The sequence below is a fragment of the Panicum virgatum genome, chromosome 1K, assembly GCF_016808335.1.
Source record: "Panicum virgatum strain AP13 chromosome 1K, P.virgatum_v5, whole genome shotgun sequence".
Classification (NCBI taxonomy): domain Eukaryota; kingdom Viridiplantae; phylum Streptophyta; class Magnoliopsida; order Poales; family Poaceae; genus Panicum; species Panicum virgatum.
Window position 1 is genome coordinate 50,769,423 of NC_053136.1, and position 16,184 is coordinate 50,785,606.

At 46.9% G+C, this 16,184-nt stretch overlaps 1 protein-coding gene and 1 pseudogene across 1 annotated transcript; both read right to left on the reverse strand.

The window, feature by feature from the left end:
* Nucleotides 1-840: 840 nt before the first annotated feature.
* LOC120641221 (pyruvate dehydrogenase E1 component subunit alpha-1, mitochondrial) lies at nucleotides 841-4,912 on the reverse strand. The gene is made up of 8 exons (XM_039917254.1): nucleotides 4,137-4,912; nucleotides 3,959-4,038; nucleotides 3,395-3,472; nucleotides 2,438-2,533; nucleotides 2,285-2,356; nucleotides 2,133-2,186; nucleotides 1,978-2,043; nucleotides 841-1,179 (listed from the first exon to the last, which is right to left on the reverse strand). Exons 1-8 carry the CDS (start codon nucleotides 4,816-4,818, stop codon nucleotides 1,135-1,137), a joined length of 1,173 nt encoding a protein of 390 aa, XP_039773188.1. The 5' UTR covers nucleotides 4,819-4,912; the 3' UTR covers nucleotides 841-1,134.
* A 1,332-nt stretch (nucleotides 4,913-6,244) lies between these two features.
* Nucleotides 6,245-15,026, reverse strand: LOC120641230 (annotated as a pseudogene).
* Between the last annotated feature and the right edge of the window lie 1,158 nt (nucleotides 15,027-16,184).

The window sequence follows — 16,184 nt, forward strand, 5'->3', positions numbered from 1 at the left end:
TGTGGTATTCAACATTTTCATCTAACTAGTTCAACAATTTAAAAAACCACATTCAACAACTTGGGGAAAAAGTCAACATTTTCTAAAAATATGTTGAAATTGAATGTTACAAATGTTGAAATGGTATATTAAAAATGTTCAACTAGTATACTAAAATGTTGAAATGTTAAGATAACAAATTGAAAATAACTTATTGGATCTCATTTTATTGCATTAATTCTAATTAACATAAATGTGCAAGCGGTTTTTAAATCGGATATATAGTTTAAGAGAAATTTTTATTTTAAGTTTTGAATTCCTTTTGCTTTCAGTCCGCCTCCCCCACTTTGATGCGACACGTGTCCACACCCATACCTCTGCGCTCAAGTAACGCTGCGGTCCGCTGCTCCTCACGTGGGGTTCTGGTGCTTAGATAGTGTACGCTCAGTAAATCGTAACTATCCAACTAGGGTTGCACGCATCTCAAATAATGGAAGGTGTATAAGAAAAAAAATCTTCTAGAAGATATATAGATTTCCACACAAAAAAACGTGGCAGATCTCAGATCTCAGCGACTCAGCCCCAAACAAATCGTCCGAAAGGCCCACTTCAACTGAACGAAGGGCCTCAATAATGAGCAAGCCCGAGCTGGGCCGTTTCCACCATGTCCTCAATTTGCAGAGTCTCCGCACCGCCAGTTTTCGACAGCAAGTACCAAATAAGCTCTATGGTCCGATCAAAAAAAAAATTCAAAAGCGCACTCTACTGTCATGCAAGTTACCGCAGCAGGTAAAGCAATTGATTGAACATCTTTTCCGAACAGAATTAAGTGCTGGGCAAGTTAGCCCCAAGCGTAAGATAGACGTGAGCAAATTATATCCCCAACCTGAGTTTCACTTTCATTGGAACAGACCAATTTGCGGGCCAAATTTCTAGCTTCAATAAGAAGCCACCCATTAGCAGTTAGACTGAATTGTAGAAAACGGAAAAAAAATGAAGCAAAACAAAGAAGCTGATCCTCCTGACAACGCATCTCTATACAGGTTCCTTTCCCAACAAAAAATTCGAGCAATGCCTGAGGTGTCTTCTTCGTCAATATTTATTTCTCCTGGCTAGCATATCATATTGCGGCTAATGCCCCATCTTGTTGCCAGCCTATGGAAGGGAAGCTCTCAACTCCTTCCTGTCTGGCCCAAATGACTGCACAGACAAAAAGAATCAAGGTCAAAACTGGCACCATATGATCAAAAAGTGCAATTTGTAGTAGTATGATGATAGCATCAACAGATTAAACAAAACCCACCAGTTCACACACTTGTTGAGTTTCTTGTAAAAACAGAATAATCACTACTAATATAATGGGACGAATAGTACCACTTTCTGGTCATAAAAACTGTAAACATGGGCATACCGCATACCTTCAACCAAACTTTTAAAATTTTGACTATGAACATCTTAAATATTCATAATGGAGACACGAAGCACATTCATAATAATATTACACAATCGAAATTGGTGATCAAGGTTGCATTTCAAGGCTATGCCTATGTCAGAAACAGCAAGATTTTGTAGCTGGAGGTAGTTGTAGTACTAGAGTTCTCAAAAGAGACACACTATCAGCAAAACATTTCAATTATGTAGCTTTAGCCATTGAAACTCCCATCTTAAATAGTTCAACATAGTACTATAGAAGCACCATTAGAAAATACAGGCTGCAGAAATTCAACTCCTTATACCTTATAAATACCCTACCTACTAGTGCAAACACATGGACAGCAAGGAAGATATCAGCCCAGACGCCATCGCAGCTCACATATTTAAGTGAATGCAGCTAATTTTAAGAAATGTAAGCTGGCGCTATAACCTACACAAACTTGCTTGGGACAAAAGGCTCCGTTGACATTGCAAATGCAAGTTAGGTGTTATGTTATGCACACTTCAAATGAGATTAGTTTTTGTTAAAAGTATCTAGATGAAACAGATTTGACAACAACTTACCTCCACACCAAAGCCCTTCTTATAAACATTTGTGAAGAGCTCAGAAGCGCCGGGCATAGAACTTTCCTGTAGATATCGACAAGAGCATATGCAGTGGTAAGCATAAACAATTTGAAGCAAGAAAACTACAAAAGCGTATCTGAATGCAATGGGACCTTTGCTTTAGCAATGGCATCATCAACTTGTTTCCTGATTTCTTTCTCCATATCCTGAGATAATAAGTATGTTAAAAACTAGAACATGAACCGATTGAAGTAACATTTTGCTATTTATTATTGCCCTTATAAAAATATCCTTATTCCTGTACCTTGAGCTCAGCAGGAGTTGCCAGATCATGAGCATAGATCAACTTTCTTACCCTCTCAATTGGGTCACGCTCCTGATTATATTGTAACACAGTTAGTTGAAATTCACTATAGCATGACTTCAATTCCAAATTGAAAGATCAAAATATCTTTACCTGTCTTACACCTGAAATCTCATCCCTGCTGCGGTAAGTGCTTCCAGGATCTGACATAGAGTGGCCATGGTACCTGTAGGTATCCATCTCAAGAACCTAAATACATAAATAAGGGCGTTTTAGTAACACCATCATTCAGCATGTGAAATGAAATAATTATGAGCACACAAAAATGCCTGCAATTTATCATAAACAACACTTGAGAACATGCACTTATATCAACTACTTAATGCACCTTATCTAGCAGAGCAGCACATTGTAGGTGAGCATAACAAAAGTTCTAGGCGCAAGGCAAATCAGTGCCTCGTGCACTAGGCAACCTAATCAGGATAGATTTGCCAAGCCCCTAGGAGCTAGGGCAACAAGCCAACAACACAAACATCACAATAGAGTTATTTTCATATTTCACAGGTGAACAAAGGTCAATTCTACAACAGCTTTGATCAGAAATCATGACACTCATGTGTTAGGTAAAATGACTTGAAACATGGCCTACATAAATTGTTGTTTTATTTGCATATAATTTCTTTAGTATAATTTTTTAAAGAAACCCTGCATTGTTGGAATTGTTGCCGTACATAGACAAACGTGAGCGAAGATTCAATAATAGCAAAGCCCAGTAGCACTGAACTATAAATTAGCTGGAGTATTGGGTATTGCAAATAATTTTTCCGATATCATTAAAAAATAATTAGTGAGTGGGTACCTTTGAAAAGATACTGTATACACTGCATTATGTATAAACATTATGTTTTCCAAGCACAACAAACGTGGATGCAGGGCTACTGAGTTAATTATGGTCTAACAACACGAGTTCTTCATGTGAATTTAACTAAAATATGTCAAATAACTAGCAACATCAAAACAGCCAAGCCTAAGCCGAAACCCCTAACAGTTCTACAAGTTGTGCATCCAAAATCCAAATAACAGAAAGCAGCAAAGATTCATAGTACTCACAATTGGACCATTGGCAACAGCATGCTCCTTTGCGAATTTGCAGGCTTGCTTCACAGCAAGAACATCCATTCCATCAACCTGCACCGAATATAATTTAGTTATGTTAGTAGCAAAAACTAGGTAACATCAACATGAAATCCTAGCTTGAGCTATCCCCCTACAGTCAGAGGCTCGGAGCAGCAGTCAAAATGGGGGAAGAGGAGGAAGCATACACGATACATCAACATTTTATAGTTATTATATAAATTGATACAAAACGCATTTTTACACTTAAAAGGAACAATATAGCTTCCATCCACAACTATATTTACTCAGGTCACACTAAAATTGGTGTTAGGTAGTTAGAATAAACAATTGAAGAGACTGGAACAACTAGCATGTGCAGAAATGCCATCCTAACTCTGGTGTATCCTTTGATCAAGGAATACCCACTTCAGCAACTAAAGGGTACCATGCAGAGAATCTATAGAGTCCAGTGCTCCATATAAAAACGACCATAATCAATCAAGCGAATCAGAAATCAAGTTCATCACACGAACAAACACAAAAATTATTCAGAATGACCTTCAATCCAGGCACATAGTCACCACGCTTGTAGTAGGCAGGGCTCTTTGCTGCCCTCCACTCCGCTGTTCCCATACCATCTACACAACAGAAATCAAAACCATATCAGTTCACACCAGACGAACAATCAAATTTGTCACGATGTACCCCGATTCTCAGAATTGATGCACGAACTCACAATGGTTGTTCTCGCAAACCAATATGGCAGGCAGCTTCCAAAGGGCCGAAATGTTGAGCGCCTCAAAGAGCTGTCCCTGGTTAGCCGCACCGTCACCATAGAGCGCGAAAGTAGCGGTGTCCTCCTTCTTGTACTTCTGCGCGAAGGCGAGGCCGCATCCGAGGGGCACCTGCGCGCCGACGATGCCGTGCCCACCGTAGAAATTGGCATCCTTCTTATAGAAATGCATGGATCCGCCCTTGCCGCGGGAGCAGCCGGCCTCGCGGCCCATGAGCTCGGCGAAGGCGGAGACGAGATCCCCTCCGCGGGCGAGGTAGATGCAGTGGTCGCGGTAGGCGGTGATGATGGAGTCGGAGCGGGTGATGGCCGCCTCCATGCCGACGGCGACGGCCTCCTGGCCGTCGTAGAGGTGGCAGAAACCGCGGATGAGCTTGGCCTTGTAGAGGGAGTCGGCGGCGATCTCCATGCGGCGCATGACGGACATGTCGCGGAAGAAGGTCATGAGCTCGGCGGGGGTGGTGGTCACGTCGCGGGAGGGCGGGTCGACGAGGTGGGAGGTGAAGGGGACGGACGTCTCGATGGTGAGCGCGGCCGTGGAGTCGGAGATCGGTCGCGCCGCCATGAAGGCCGTGGCCGGGGCCCGCGCGGCGGGGAGGCGGCGGAGGAGCGCGGCCGCGGCCATGGCGACGATCCGCTAGGGTTTCGGGGTGGAGGCGGCGCGGCGAGGTGGATGGGTGGGTGGGGAAGGGAGGGAGGAGGAAGGAGATAGACGAGAGATTTTATTCGTGGAAGAGTTGTTGCGTTTTTATGAACGGGGGCTGGTTGGCATTTGTTCGGCCTGCAGCTGCTGGGCTTGGCGGGCTGGCGGCGCAGACCGCAGACCGCAGACCGCAGATTGCTCCCGTGCAGACGTGCGCGATGCTGTAATTTAATTGGTTCCGCGAGTTTGGCTGAATAATAAACTCTGATGAGATTTGCAATACGAGTAGTATGGTTGAAAATTGATCAGAAGACAATTGACAACAGGATTTTATTTGAAAAGAACAAGCGCATCTGATGAGCCTTTTAATATCATTTTCGTTTGGTTCCTGATCTCCCACTAATTGGACGATTATAAAATATTGCTTGGCTGGCAGAATTATGATTGGATCCCGACAATATACCCATTTGTCTTAGCAGTTTTTTTTTAAAAAACAAATTGTCATGGCAAACAAATAACACATGCAGGCAAGCGGCTGCAGACAGATTATAACTTTCTTAATTCGCCAAGATCTGAAGTTTACTTAGGGCCAAAGCAGTTGAGCTTGATATTGCCGAAGTGGTATGCTCAAAGTTGGAGTTATATCTTAGCCAAGGGAAAAGCTTTGTAGTTGGGATGACTTCCATAATCGAAGTAATTATGATGAATAGGTTGTTGGATATAGTGTTGCTTTCGATGACGTTGGGGAATATTTGGTTAAATTATTAGGCAACCAAAGCAAAGCCAAGTAGCCAACTAAACATTTAAATTGGACAACCCAAGCAACGGCGAGGGGCCAATCACTCGGAACAATTTGTCCACATCAACCATCCTTTTCGTAGCATTTTTCCAGCGCTGGCTGGGTCAAAGCATCTTAGCGCATGATAGTGATTGGGCAAAGCACTATTTTGTTCAGATCTATTTATGCAAAATTATAAACCTCATCTTTTTGCATGAACTGGTCAGCATCAATCGCTTTCAGGCAGTAATGTATAGTAGACAATATAGGCAAGGGTTTCAGGTAACCTGGGAATTGAGTTCATTCAGGCAAGACGATTGGATCGGCTGTCTTTGCATCATCTGGACACAGGCCAATCCAGGAGAGTTTCTTTGTTTTGTACTTTGTAACATCTGAACTGTGGCAAGTGAATTAAGATCACAACCAAAAAAAATCATATAGTATGTGTAATTGTATCAGAATTGGAATTTGAGTACAATCGCCTATCCCGACAGATATGTGCAAGATATACCGCATTCTTAGAAGTTTCAGCAGCACAATTGGTGACAGAAAGTTAGAAAGTTTTAGAACCCACAAAGGTAAGCACATAAAGTCATAAACAGCAAAAATGGACAAAAGAGAACCCAGAGGTGAGGTAATAACGATGTGTTTCACTCTCGTTTTCTGCCTGAAATGGCCTAAAGACATCCTGCATTGAGTAAATACAATGAAGCCTAGGCCAAGCCACCAAGTCATGTCTTTGTTTTCTCCACCTTTTAACAGATTGTACAGGTCAAATTCTCAAGCGTGCACTAACAACTGCAGTGCTTGAGCCTATAACTTTCCTACAAAAAATGGTTAACAGCAGACTGGTCGAAGTGTTGTTGCATTATGTTGCTGCCTTGAGCTAATTCAGAATACCACGTCTTCCACGCTTCGACGTAATGAGCAAAAAGATCACCGAGGGCTGCATTCAGAAAAAAAAAATGTGGAGAATTCTGAGTGTAACATATAGCTGAGAGCATTCTATGTCTAGCAACTATTCCAGTCCAACTTCAGACTTCTAACGTTAGATTTTGCATAAACATGCTAACAAGTAAAAATGTCAAATGGTCATGACGGACTATTGGCAAGTGACACTAGTTGTCTTGGCTGGAGCCTGCTGGGACCTCTGGTTTATTAGGGACAAGACAGCCAAAGAGAGGATTCTGTGTCAAGACCATCAGATGCTATTATTAGCTTGTTCAAATGCCTAATAATTATATAAAATTACAGCTACAGAGACATGCTATAGGGGGGGGGGGTTGCGAATTGGTGTAATTAAACTAAAGAGGGTCAGTGCCTCGGTGGTGAGTGGTAGGCCAGTTTGAGTGGGGAGTGTCATTGCACAGTTATTAACCGAACCAGAGGTTCCCACATTCTCCCCCTCCTCTCTTCATAATAATGACTCTGTCATGTCAGCAAATTTAATGGTCGTAACACTCCTATAACTCTCCCATTGAGATTGGCCTTAGGGCACCACCAATTCACACCGCTACTTATTCGAATCTTGATTGCTTCTATGCACGCCAATGTTAGTTATATCAGTCTAGACTAAACAAAATGAACTAGATGGAAACAAGATTCTAATACTTAAGAAGCAAAAAAGAACTCTAGTTTCGTGGAGGGAACAAAACAAGCACAAAGAAGTATGGAACACACCTTGGTTCTGGTACTGTGGTCGAAATGCAGCAGAAAGGCTCTCCCAGTCCTCAGCCCTCTCCCTTGGCCCAGGTTTATTACCACCATCAAGTTCATGTTTCCTTGCACCAGCAGGGTGGAAAGGACCATAAACAAAACCACTCTTTTTACCCTGTCCAAGCCCGACTCTGCACAACTGATTTGCAGTTCTTCAAGATGTCACCACCACTCTGTGCCAGTTTCGCTTTCTTCTGTATATTCGAATCTTGATTGCTTCTATGCACGCCCATGTTAGTTATATCTGTCCCAAATGCTCTTTTGTTAGATAGTCTTCCCTGGTGGGGGTACAGCAACTGTGACAGCATTTTCTGCATTTGGTATCGCTGCCCTACCCAACCATCGGAATGCAGGCTTTCTCGAGTCCCCTTGCTGTATCTGGAATCCATAGTTTAAGAATGGAAGTTAGAAACAGCTGCTACCATAATCTTGCAACTTAATCATTAGCAAGCATCGAAAGTGTACCTTCTCAATCAGATTCAATGAAGACAGCACATTGGTGGTGGTACTGCATGTTTAGAAATGGAGTGCGAAGTACTAACTTCTCATGTTGGTCTCCTCGTGGCCTTCTCCTAGGAGCAGCTTAGCAGCTTCGTCAAGTGAGACCGTATTGACCTGCTCCAAGTATAGAATTCATATAGATGAAATGATCTGGCATGAATTTTCCGGCAGAAATACAGATATTAAGAATTACTCACCTCCATTGTGAGGAAGAGCTTCACGAAATTCTGTGTGCGCAACCCAAGCGATTTCTCTTTCCTATGATCTGAAAATGTAACAATCAAAATCCTGAGCCTGGCAGACAGAATGGAACACCACGAGCTAAAAACGTGAAGCAAATATCAATGTACCAGATCTAAGCCGGCAACGGGGTGCACCAGGTTTGTCAAAAGGATTGTCCACAGTCTGACTCAGTTTCTCATTTTCGATATCACCATCTGGATTGCCCAGCTTATCATCATCTTCGTCGTCAGACATCTTCCCAAAAGGACATAGGAGAAGAAACACTTCAGTTGGGAACTGCAATTTGTGGACTAGAACCAGATACATCGATTCAAATGGGAGGGGTCGATATGTAATCGTACAGTGGAAGCAGATTGCTGATCAGTTTGCAGAGGAGCCAGGCCAGACTTCTCCCTTAACGCCCTCTCCTGAGAAGAACAAGACAACAGAAATCACGGCTCAGATAGATATACGGTTCTGTAACACCACATGTGTTAATCCTCTGTAGTTAACTTAATCATGGTCATTAGATTTAAACTTACGCGACAGACCCACAAATCAAAACTACTTCTGCCAGCCTGGGCCGGACCGGTCTGACCGGTCGGGGCGACCGGTCAGACCGGTTGAATCTGTTTTGTGGGTTTCGGACCCACATCATTTAAACTACTCTCTCTCCCTCCCCACCAACTCACTTCTCCCTCAGCGAGCTGAGCACGCCTGCTCGAGCTCTCCCCCTCTCATGTTCTCCCCCAAACCCTAGAGCCCAAAACCTCCCACTCCCTTTGATTCCAAGGCCAAGGAAGGATCAAACCGGCGTGGGGGAGCTTCTTCTCCACGATTCCCTTCCTCGGATGCCTGGGATTCGAGATCTTCGTGCAAGGAGGAACTCACTCAAGGTATGAAGGCTCGTGATGGTCGATCTCCTTTTCTAGATGATCTTAGGTGATTTCCTCTGGTCAACAATGTCTAAATGTATCCCTGAACTAGTACCTAGAAGGGTTTAAGGACTTGTGGGCGATTTTCGCCGCGCCAAGGAATCCTAGGTTTTGGTCTGAGTAGAACCGGTCTGATCGGTCGGAGGGACCGGTCTGACCGGTAGGGGTCCGAACAGTCCGGTCATTGGTTCGGATACTCCGGGTTTGTGGTGGTTTAGACATTCCGGGTTTAGGCCCGGAAACTCCGGACTTGGGAGTCCGGATACTCCGAGTAGGTGTCCGGATACTCCGGATTTTTGGTCTTGAGTCGCACACAGGCCAGACCGGTCTGACCGGTTTGGTATACCGGTCTGACCGGTGCTAGCAGGGCTGAGTGAGTTAAATCAGGGTTTGTTAGTGAAAATAGATAGAAATTCATTTGGTTATTGGTTACTTGTAAATTTTATAAATCATGCATGCATTCTCTCGTGTCATATGTATATGCATACGTGTAGCAGTCGCGGCGGAGGAAATTGTGTACGAGGTGGTTGCGGAGCCACCGGAGCCGCTAGAGCAAGCCCACCAGGAGGAAAGGCGAAAGAACCAGGCTCAAGGCCCAGTGGACCCGAGTGTTGAGCAGCAGACTCAAGGCAAGCCCCGGTACACATCCTATTATTTCAAATTATGTCATCTATATATGTCTCGAATAATTGTGCATTAGGTTTAGGAATTGTTTGAAACCTTAGTTGCATGATCCCTAGATTTTCCTGAGCCTTATACTAGTATGAATAGGTCGTTAGCACTGCTATGCTTAATAGGGCTCGATAGAAGTCGAGTGATAATTCTGTCACTCGTGAGATATAGGATGTCTTTATATTACAGTATATGAATTATTATATTCAAGATGGAAGGTATGGGATGGAAGACCTGATGGGGGAAGGTGTAGCCCCATCTGTGTCGATTAAGGACTGTTCCGTTGTCGGTTGTGCTGATCGGGGATTGAATTGTACTAGCCGCATACCGGGAGTAGGAGGTAGTCGAAACCGATAAGCCGAGTACTGTTTTGCTTCGAAAGTACATGAACCCGCACCCAACTCCTAGGGCGAGTCGAATAGTCGTGGAGAATTGGGGATGCATATGTTTACTTTTGGTGGTCTCACGTTGAGCTCGGCTGACCATATGACGTTGGGCTGGTTCCTGTAGTTCGAGGCGGAGAGGGGAAAGGTTGGTGCGTGGGGTCCGACGGGGCTTTTGCGTACCGTGTTGGTTAGGTCCACCTTGCAAGGTTAAATCGAATCGATTCGCCGTGTCTCGCGGTCATGAGAGTCTTGATCTCTTGGTCACATCGTAGGAAGGAAAATGAGTAGAATGAGAAGAGATGAAATGTGGGCTGATGATATCTAAATAATGATTTGATCACCTTGATTGTTGTAGTTTTGCCAATCATAGATGATTAGTAATTCTATTGATAGAAATGAGAGCTAAAACTTGGGAAATAAGAACTCGCTTATAGTGCTTTTCTGCAAAATAACCACCAGCCAGAAAGTCTTGCACGTCTAGATACGTGGGCTAAGTTATACCCACTGTTCGGGTAAGTCTTGCTGAGTATTAGTTGCTCAGGGTTTGTTGCCACCATACTTTTATTTCAGGGCACCCAGACGTGGATTTTTCCCTTGTTGCGTCAAATTTATTCATCGGGATGCAGAGGGGTGGGAAGTCGTGGATCGAGACTCCTAGGTTAGAGAGTTGTCAGGTGGCACATTTAAGGGTAGAGTTGTAGCCCCTCAGATTTTGTTGGACCGGTCTGACCGGTCGGTGGACCGGTCTGACCGGTGGCTACGTGGGGAGCTCCATGCAGACCGGTCTGACCGGTTGTGTAAAGGCTGAGCACTAGTGTAGTGTAGGTTCGTTTCTGTTTGAACTGGGCCTCCCTATTGCAAAGTTGAAAATGGTGTGATTTATGTAAATTATGTAAACTATTTGTGTATTCGAACCCAGTTTGTAAAAACTCATTGATTATTATCGTATGTCACCTCCTTGTATTTTCAAGTATTTGTCATGTTTGTATCATCTGCGCCCACCTTCGCGTGGGACTACCGGTGTTGTTTCGATCGGGCCATGGGTTGAGAAAGGATCGCCAAATTAAACCATTAAGCTAATGCGCCCGATATGTTCAAATAATGGCAATTATGTTTAATTTGGAGTTTTAATTTGACGGTTCCGTCACAGGTTCTCGGTCGGAATATCGCACAGGGGGACTAGAGGCAAACCTTGAGTTCTCGCAAAGCCATTGGAACACCGTCGAAACCTATCCAGGTGTAGCGATTCTCGGCCTTCCTCACAAGAATCTTCTCACAAGGGGAATTTGAATCAGAACTAGAACCACACCATACAGACCGTACAGCATTGTGCCCAAGAAAAGCAGAAGAAGGAACTAACCCCGACGCTCTCGAGCACGTTGACAATGTCGTAGATCCGGTGTGTAACATCCCAGTTTTCATCACGATTAAGGGAGAGTGTTGAAATTTATAATGCAAACTTCTAGAAGGTTTTATAAAAATAAGGATAAACCATGGCATAATTTTGTTCACCATGACAAGGTTCTAGAATGTTCCACAAGAATCATAAGAAGACAAGAAGCTTGGATATTTTCTTGTCATGGTAAAATTTAGAATTTTCTAGACTTAGATATTTGTAGGGAACTTCCTAGAGTGTGACAAGTGTCACTCATCCAAGAGGGTGTGGGTGCCTATATAAGGAGGGTGCCACCCCTTGCCATGTCATACTACTCCACTCCATCCCACACACATCCAAGGGCATGGTAGAAGTGAGCATAGATAGAGTGTGCTAGGTGTGTGATCCTTTGTTGCTTCTATAAGGTAAGCGTCTTTATAAGTGTTAGTCTCCCGGTTAAATTTAAGTACTTAGTTTATAAGTTGTGATCCATCGAAGGTTGGCTCTGCCACCCGGGATCACAAAAGGGTCTGGGCTTCATCGAAGGTTGGCTCTGTCACCCGGAAGCCAGCTTCATCTGTTGGTAGGCTCTGCCTCCCGGAAGCAAAAGGCGGCTCTGCCGTCAAAAGGACCCGGTACACTAAGTAACTAGAAGCTGACCTACTCTGAAGTGAGTTGGTGTAGATCCTCAACTTAGTAGGGCCACCCCAATTTCCAACAATCACTAAAATAAAACTTATGTTGCAATTAAACTAGTAACATAAAATAATACTAACGTTATATGAGGTATTACATAACTACTAGGTAAACTATTTTATACTCTTGTCTTGCGATAGTACATTCGTTCCCTCCAGTAACCAGCATACGCATGCTTACACCTACGACAAAAATCATCTTGTTTCCATAAAAGTCTCTCAAGTCACCGTACCATGCCATAATTCCCAGACAATCATGACAGCGCCTACCTCCTTTGCCATAACTTCATCATTCCCTGGAAGCCACAGAGTACCCACACCATTGAACTTGAAAAGACCCGTCATGGCAGCACTCACCTCCCTAAAAATCGGGGTCGCCACGCACAGTGCCGGCCGAGATTTTTTCCGCCGAACCGCCTTACCCGCTCGCTCTCGCTCGCGCACGCGCGACACGCCGGCCCCACGACGGGACCGCGCACAGCCACCGACATCATGCCGTGCCGCCCACTCCCGCGTCCCTACCTCGCCCACACCGCTGCAGCGCCCTCGCCGGCTCTGCCGCCTCGGCGCTCACGCCTTCAGTGCTGCCACTGTTCGCGTTGACGACGAGCTACCGCAGCCCACTCCGTCGCCGTCCTTGCGCAACACCGCTGCTGCTCTCCTCGCCTATAAAAGGAGCAAGGCCGTGACGAGCCCCGTCACCAGCCCAAGCACACCGAGCCGCTTCACTCCGCTAGCTGAACCACTCCCCCCGAGCCCAGCTCACTCACGAAACGAAGCTCCAACAGTTGGCCCTCTTCCTCGAGCTGTTCCGCGCCAAGGTGAGATGGCAGGCAGCTCCCCCGACCATTAACTCCACTAATAAAGGCCCAAAACACCCCTGGCCGTGAGCACTTAATCCAAATCATTCTATCAATCAATACTGAAAACTCAATATCTCCTTCATATCAACTCCTTTCACGAAACTCTTTTTCCTAAACTCTCCTCAAATCATATATTATCTATTCCTCCTATTTTCATCTCCATTTGAGCTTATTGCTTGCTTGTGTTTGTTTGCCGGTTGTGCCGTTTTCACTCGTAGATCACGGAGTGACCGAGGAGGAGCCTGCCAAGGAGCCAGAAGACCCGTACCGCGAGCAGGAAGCCGCCGCCGCCGCCGCGTACGAAAGCGAAGGCAAGTTTCATCGACCCCTACGTGAGCGGTTGCATCCATGTGAGGACGTTTAGCTGTAGCCTGGGTCTAGGATCGATTACATATACCAGTACTTGAGTGATTGAGTGTGCTCGTGCATGCATCTGAGTAGTCATGTATATCCAGAGCTGAGAATAGGATACGAAGGGATCTGGCTGAGACCAGGGCAACTGGGTATGCTGGAGCCGGCGCTACCGTGGTGGTAGACTGGCAGGTGAGTGCTACCGTGGTGGTAGGCTCGAGTTGACATGTTGAGGGATGGTTGCTGCCCTGGTGAACCATAAAGACCGAGTTGTTTTGACATCTCACCTAGCTTACTTTAGTACGACCACAGGTTCCGGTATGGGCCGGACTTAGCCTAATCCCACTGGTTAGCCTGACGGTCGCAGGGATGGTTTACGGGTATAGACCATTGGGGTCAGGGCCCGAGGGTTTGTGCGGCCGGGCTGGGGCGTGACCACGGCTGGGTGTCGGCTATGTCGGTTGTCCGTTCGGACAGCTGAGCGTGTGGGTACAGTGTACGACCTCTGCAGAGTGTATAATCCATTCGAATGGTCCGTGCCCACGATATGGGCAGGCTACGGTGTGGTCCTGACAACTAGTGAGCTACCTATTGTGGGTTGTGTTGGGAATGTGTTGCATACCATTAGTTGCATTGCTAATGCATTGTGCTCAATGTGCGTCGTGCATGTCATTTCCCCTCCCGTAGGGTGAGGTGGAGCTTGCTGAGTACTTTTGTACTCACCCCTGTTGAATTTTTTTCTCCAGAGGATCCTGACTTTGTGCCAGAAGACTACGAGTAGATCGTGTCCGCACCCAAGCTGATCGAGTGGAGCCGTGATGGATGAAGAGCTAGTCCTGCATGTCGCTATGCTAGTTGTTATCCTATGGTTGTTCTGTGTAGCTTTGTGTTGTCACTTTACTCCTCATGTACGTGTTAAATAAAGCTCTGTATGACTCTGGACTCCACTTGATGTAACATGTATTATGCCGGAGACCTTATTCGGTAATTAATACATGGTTTAGCCTTGATCTTCGGGTTGGGGCGCTTCACGGTGCCTCTCCACGCCGAGGCTCTTGGCCGCTTCGTCCAGCCCGACGGACTCCACGTCGTCGCGGTTGTAGCGAACCACGAAGCTAGAAGCAGCACGGAGAATTCGGTCAGAACAGCAGAGATAGACAACAACTCAAGAGATTGCGACGAAACCCCAAATGCGCTGAGGCTGCGAGGGGCTCACTTGGAGCAGAGGAGGCCGAGCGACTTGTCCTTGCGGCTGTAGGCGTGGTGGCGGCTCTTGGTGCCGCCGCCCCCCGCCTGCATTGGCCGCGTCTCCTCCTCCTCGTGCTGCTGCTGCTGGTGCGGCAAAGCAGACTCCATCGCCGCTGCTGCAGCTGCGGCCACGGCCACCTCGGCGACGGAGGAGGAGGACGCCGCCATCGCCATCGACATCGACATCGCCGATCCCCGCGAGAGGGCTCCGTAGGATTTGCGCTCGCGCGGTGCGGTTCTCGGGGAGGGAGGAGGGAATTCCTGGAAGTATTATAGGCGGACGGATCTGTGCGGGGGCGCGATTCGGAGGGGGGGAGGCGCGGCCGTCGAGTGGGATCTGGAGGGGCTTCGATTTGGCGCGGCGGTGGCGGCCTCGCCCGCGTTTCAAAATTTCCACGCTCCCGGGCGGCTCCGGCCGGCCGTTTCGATGGAGATCGGCCCGGCGGCGTGGGAAGCGTTAGCAGGGTTAAAAAAACCGGTCGGAACCGGTCCGGTTACCGCGATTACCGGTCTTACCGGCCCGGACCGGTTCCGGTATCGGGCGGTTAGAAACCGGCCCAAATTCAAATTTTAAATTTGAATTCTAAAAAATAGAAAAATCCTAAAAATAATTCAAGGTACCACGAATCTAATGGTGTCAAATTTTCTCAAAAATTTGTTCATTTAGTATAGTTTGCGGGGATTTGAAGTTAAATTAAAAAAGAAAAAGAAAAAAATGGGCCGGCCCATTAAGGCCCACTAGTCGAACCGGTAAAACCGGCCGGTAAACCGGTTGCACGGGAGCTTTTGCATTTGGATTTGAATTCAAACCGGTCAAACCGACCGGTAAACCGGTAAAACCGGTCGGAACCGGTTGAACGTGAGCTTTTGAATTTGAATTTGAATTCAACCGGTTTCCACCGGTTACCGGTCCAACAGGTCCGGTAAACCGGAATTGGTGGCCGGCGGTTTGGGTTAACCGGTCGGGAAAAAATCCTGAGCGTGAGCCGTGTGTGGGGGTCTCTCTCCCTTCCGGCGGTTTGAAATTTGAGCGGCTGAGGAGAGGGGGGGGGGAGCGGGGCTGGCCCGCGGTGCGCGTGCGCGGTCCGCGGAGGTGTCTCCCCGTCGGATTTGGCGGGTTTTTGCGCGCGATTCGGTTCGTCGTCGCGGCGGCGGGCGCGCGTCTCGATGGGATCTTGTTTTATGGGGGCCGGCACGTGGAGGAGCGGCGCGAGCGCGATAGGCTGGCGGCGCATTGGCGCGGGGAAAGCTGGCGCGCCACGTGAGCCCGATGCGGTTGGTTTGGTTTGGCTTCGGTTATCCGCGGCGCGGCGCGCCCGTGCAGCAGCCGTGCTGCCACATCGCGTGCTCCACCCTCGCCCTTCATGCCGCGGCGTTGCAGCACCGCGGCAGGCGGTAGTACACGGGCAGGGAGTGGCAATTTTACTGTCGACGAGACGAGTCAGCTACTCAGCTGCATGCCTGGATTGGAATGCCTCCTGATAGCGGACCTGAGCATCAGAGATGCAGCTGCAATGCCGGTGGCTACTGGCTCCAAAGCGATCACCAGGTCTGCTGCTGGCGATGCTGGAGGCCTCGGCGGCTCGGCCACAGGTTCTGTTTGCCT

What these genes read in the sequence shown, in the direction of transcription:
- LOC120641221 (XM_039917254.1), bottom strand. Translation starts at nt 4,818, where the DNA reads ATGGCCGCGGCCGCGCTCCTCCGCCGCCTCCCCGCCGCGCGGGCCCCG. An exon ending in AGATTTCAGGTGTAAGACAG is followed by an intron (nt 2,357 to 2,437) that starts GTAAAGATATTT and finishes CAATATAATCAG; the next exon opens with GAGCGTGACCCAATTGAGAG. An exon ending in ATGCCATTGCTAAAGCAAAG is followed by an intron (nt 2,044 to 2,132) that starts GTCCCATTGCAT and finishes CGATATCTACAG; the next exon opens with GAAAGTTCTATGCCCGGCGC.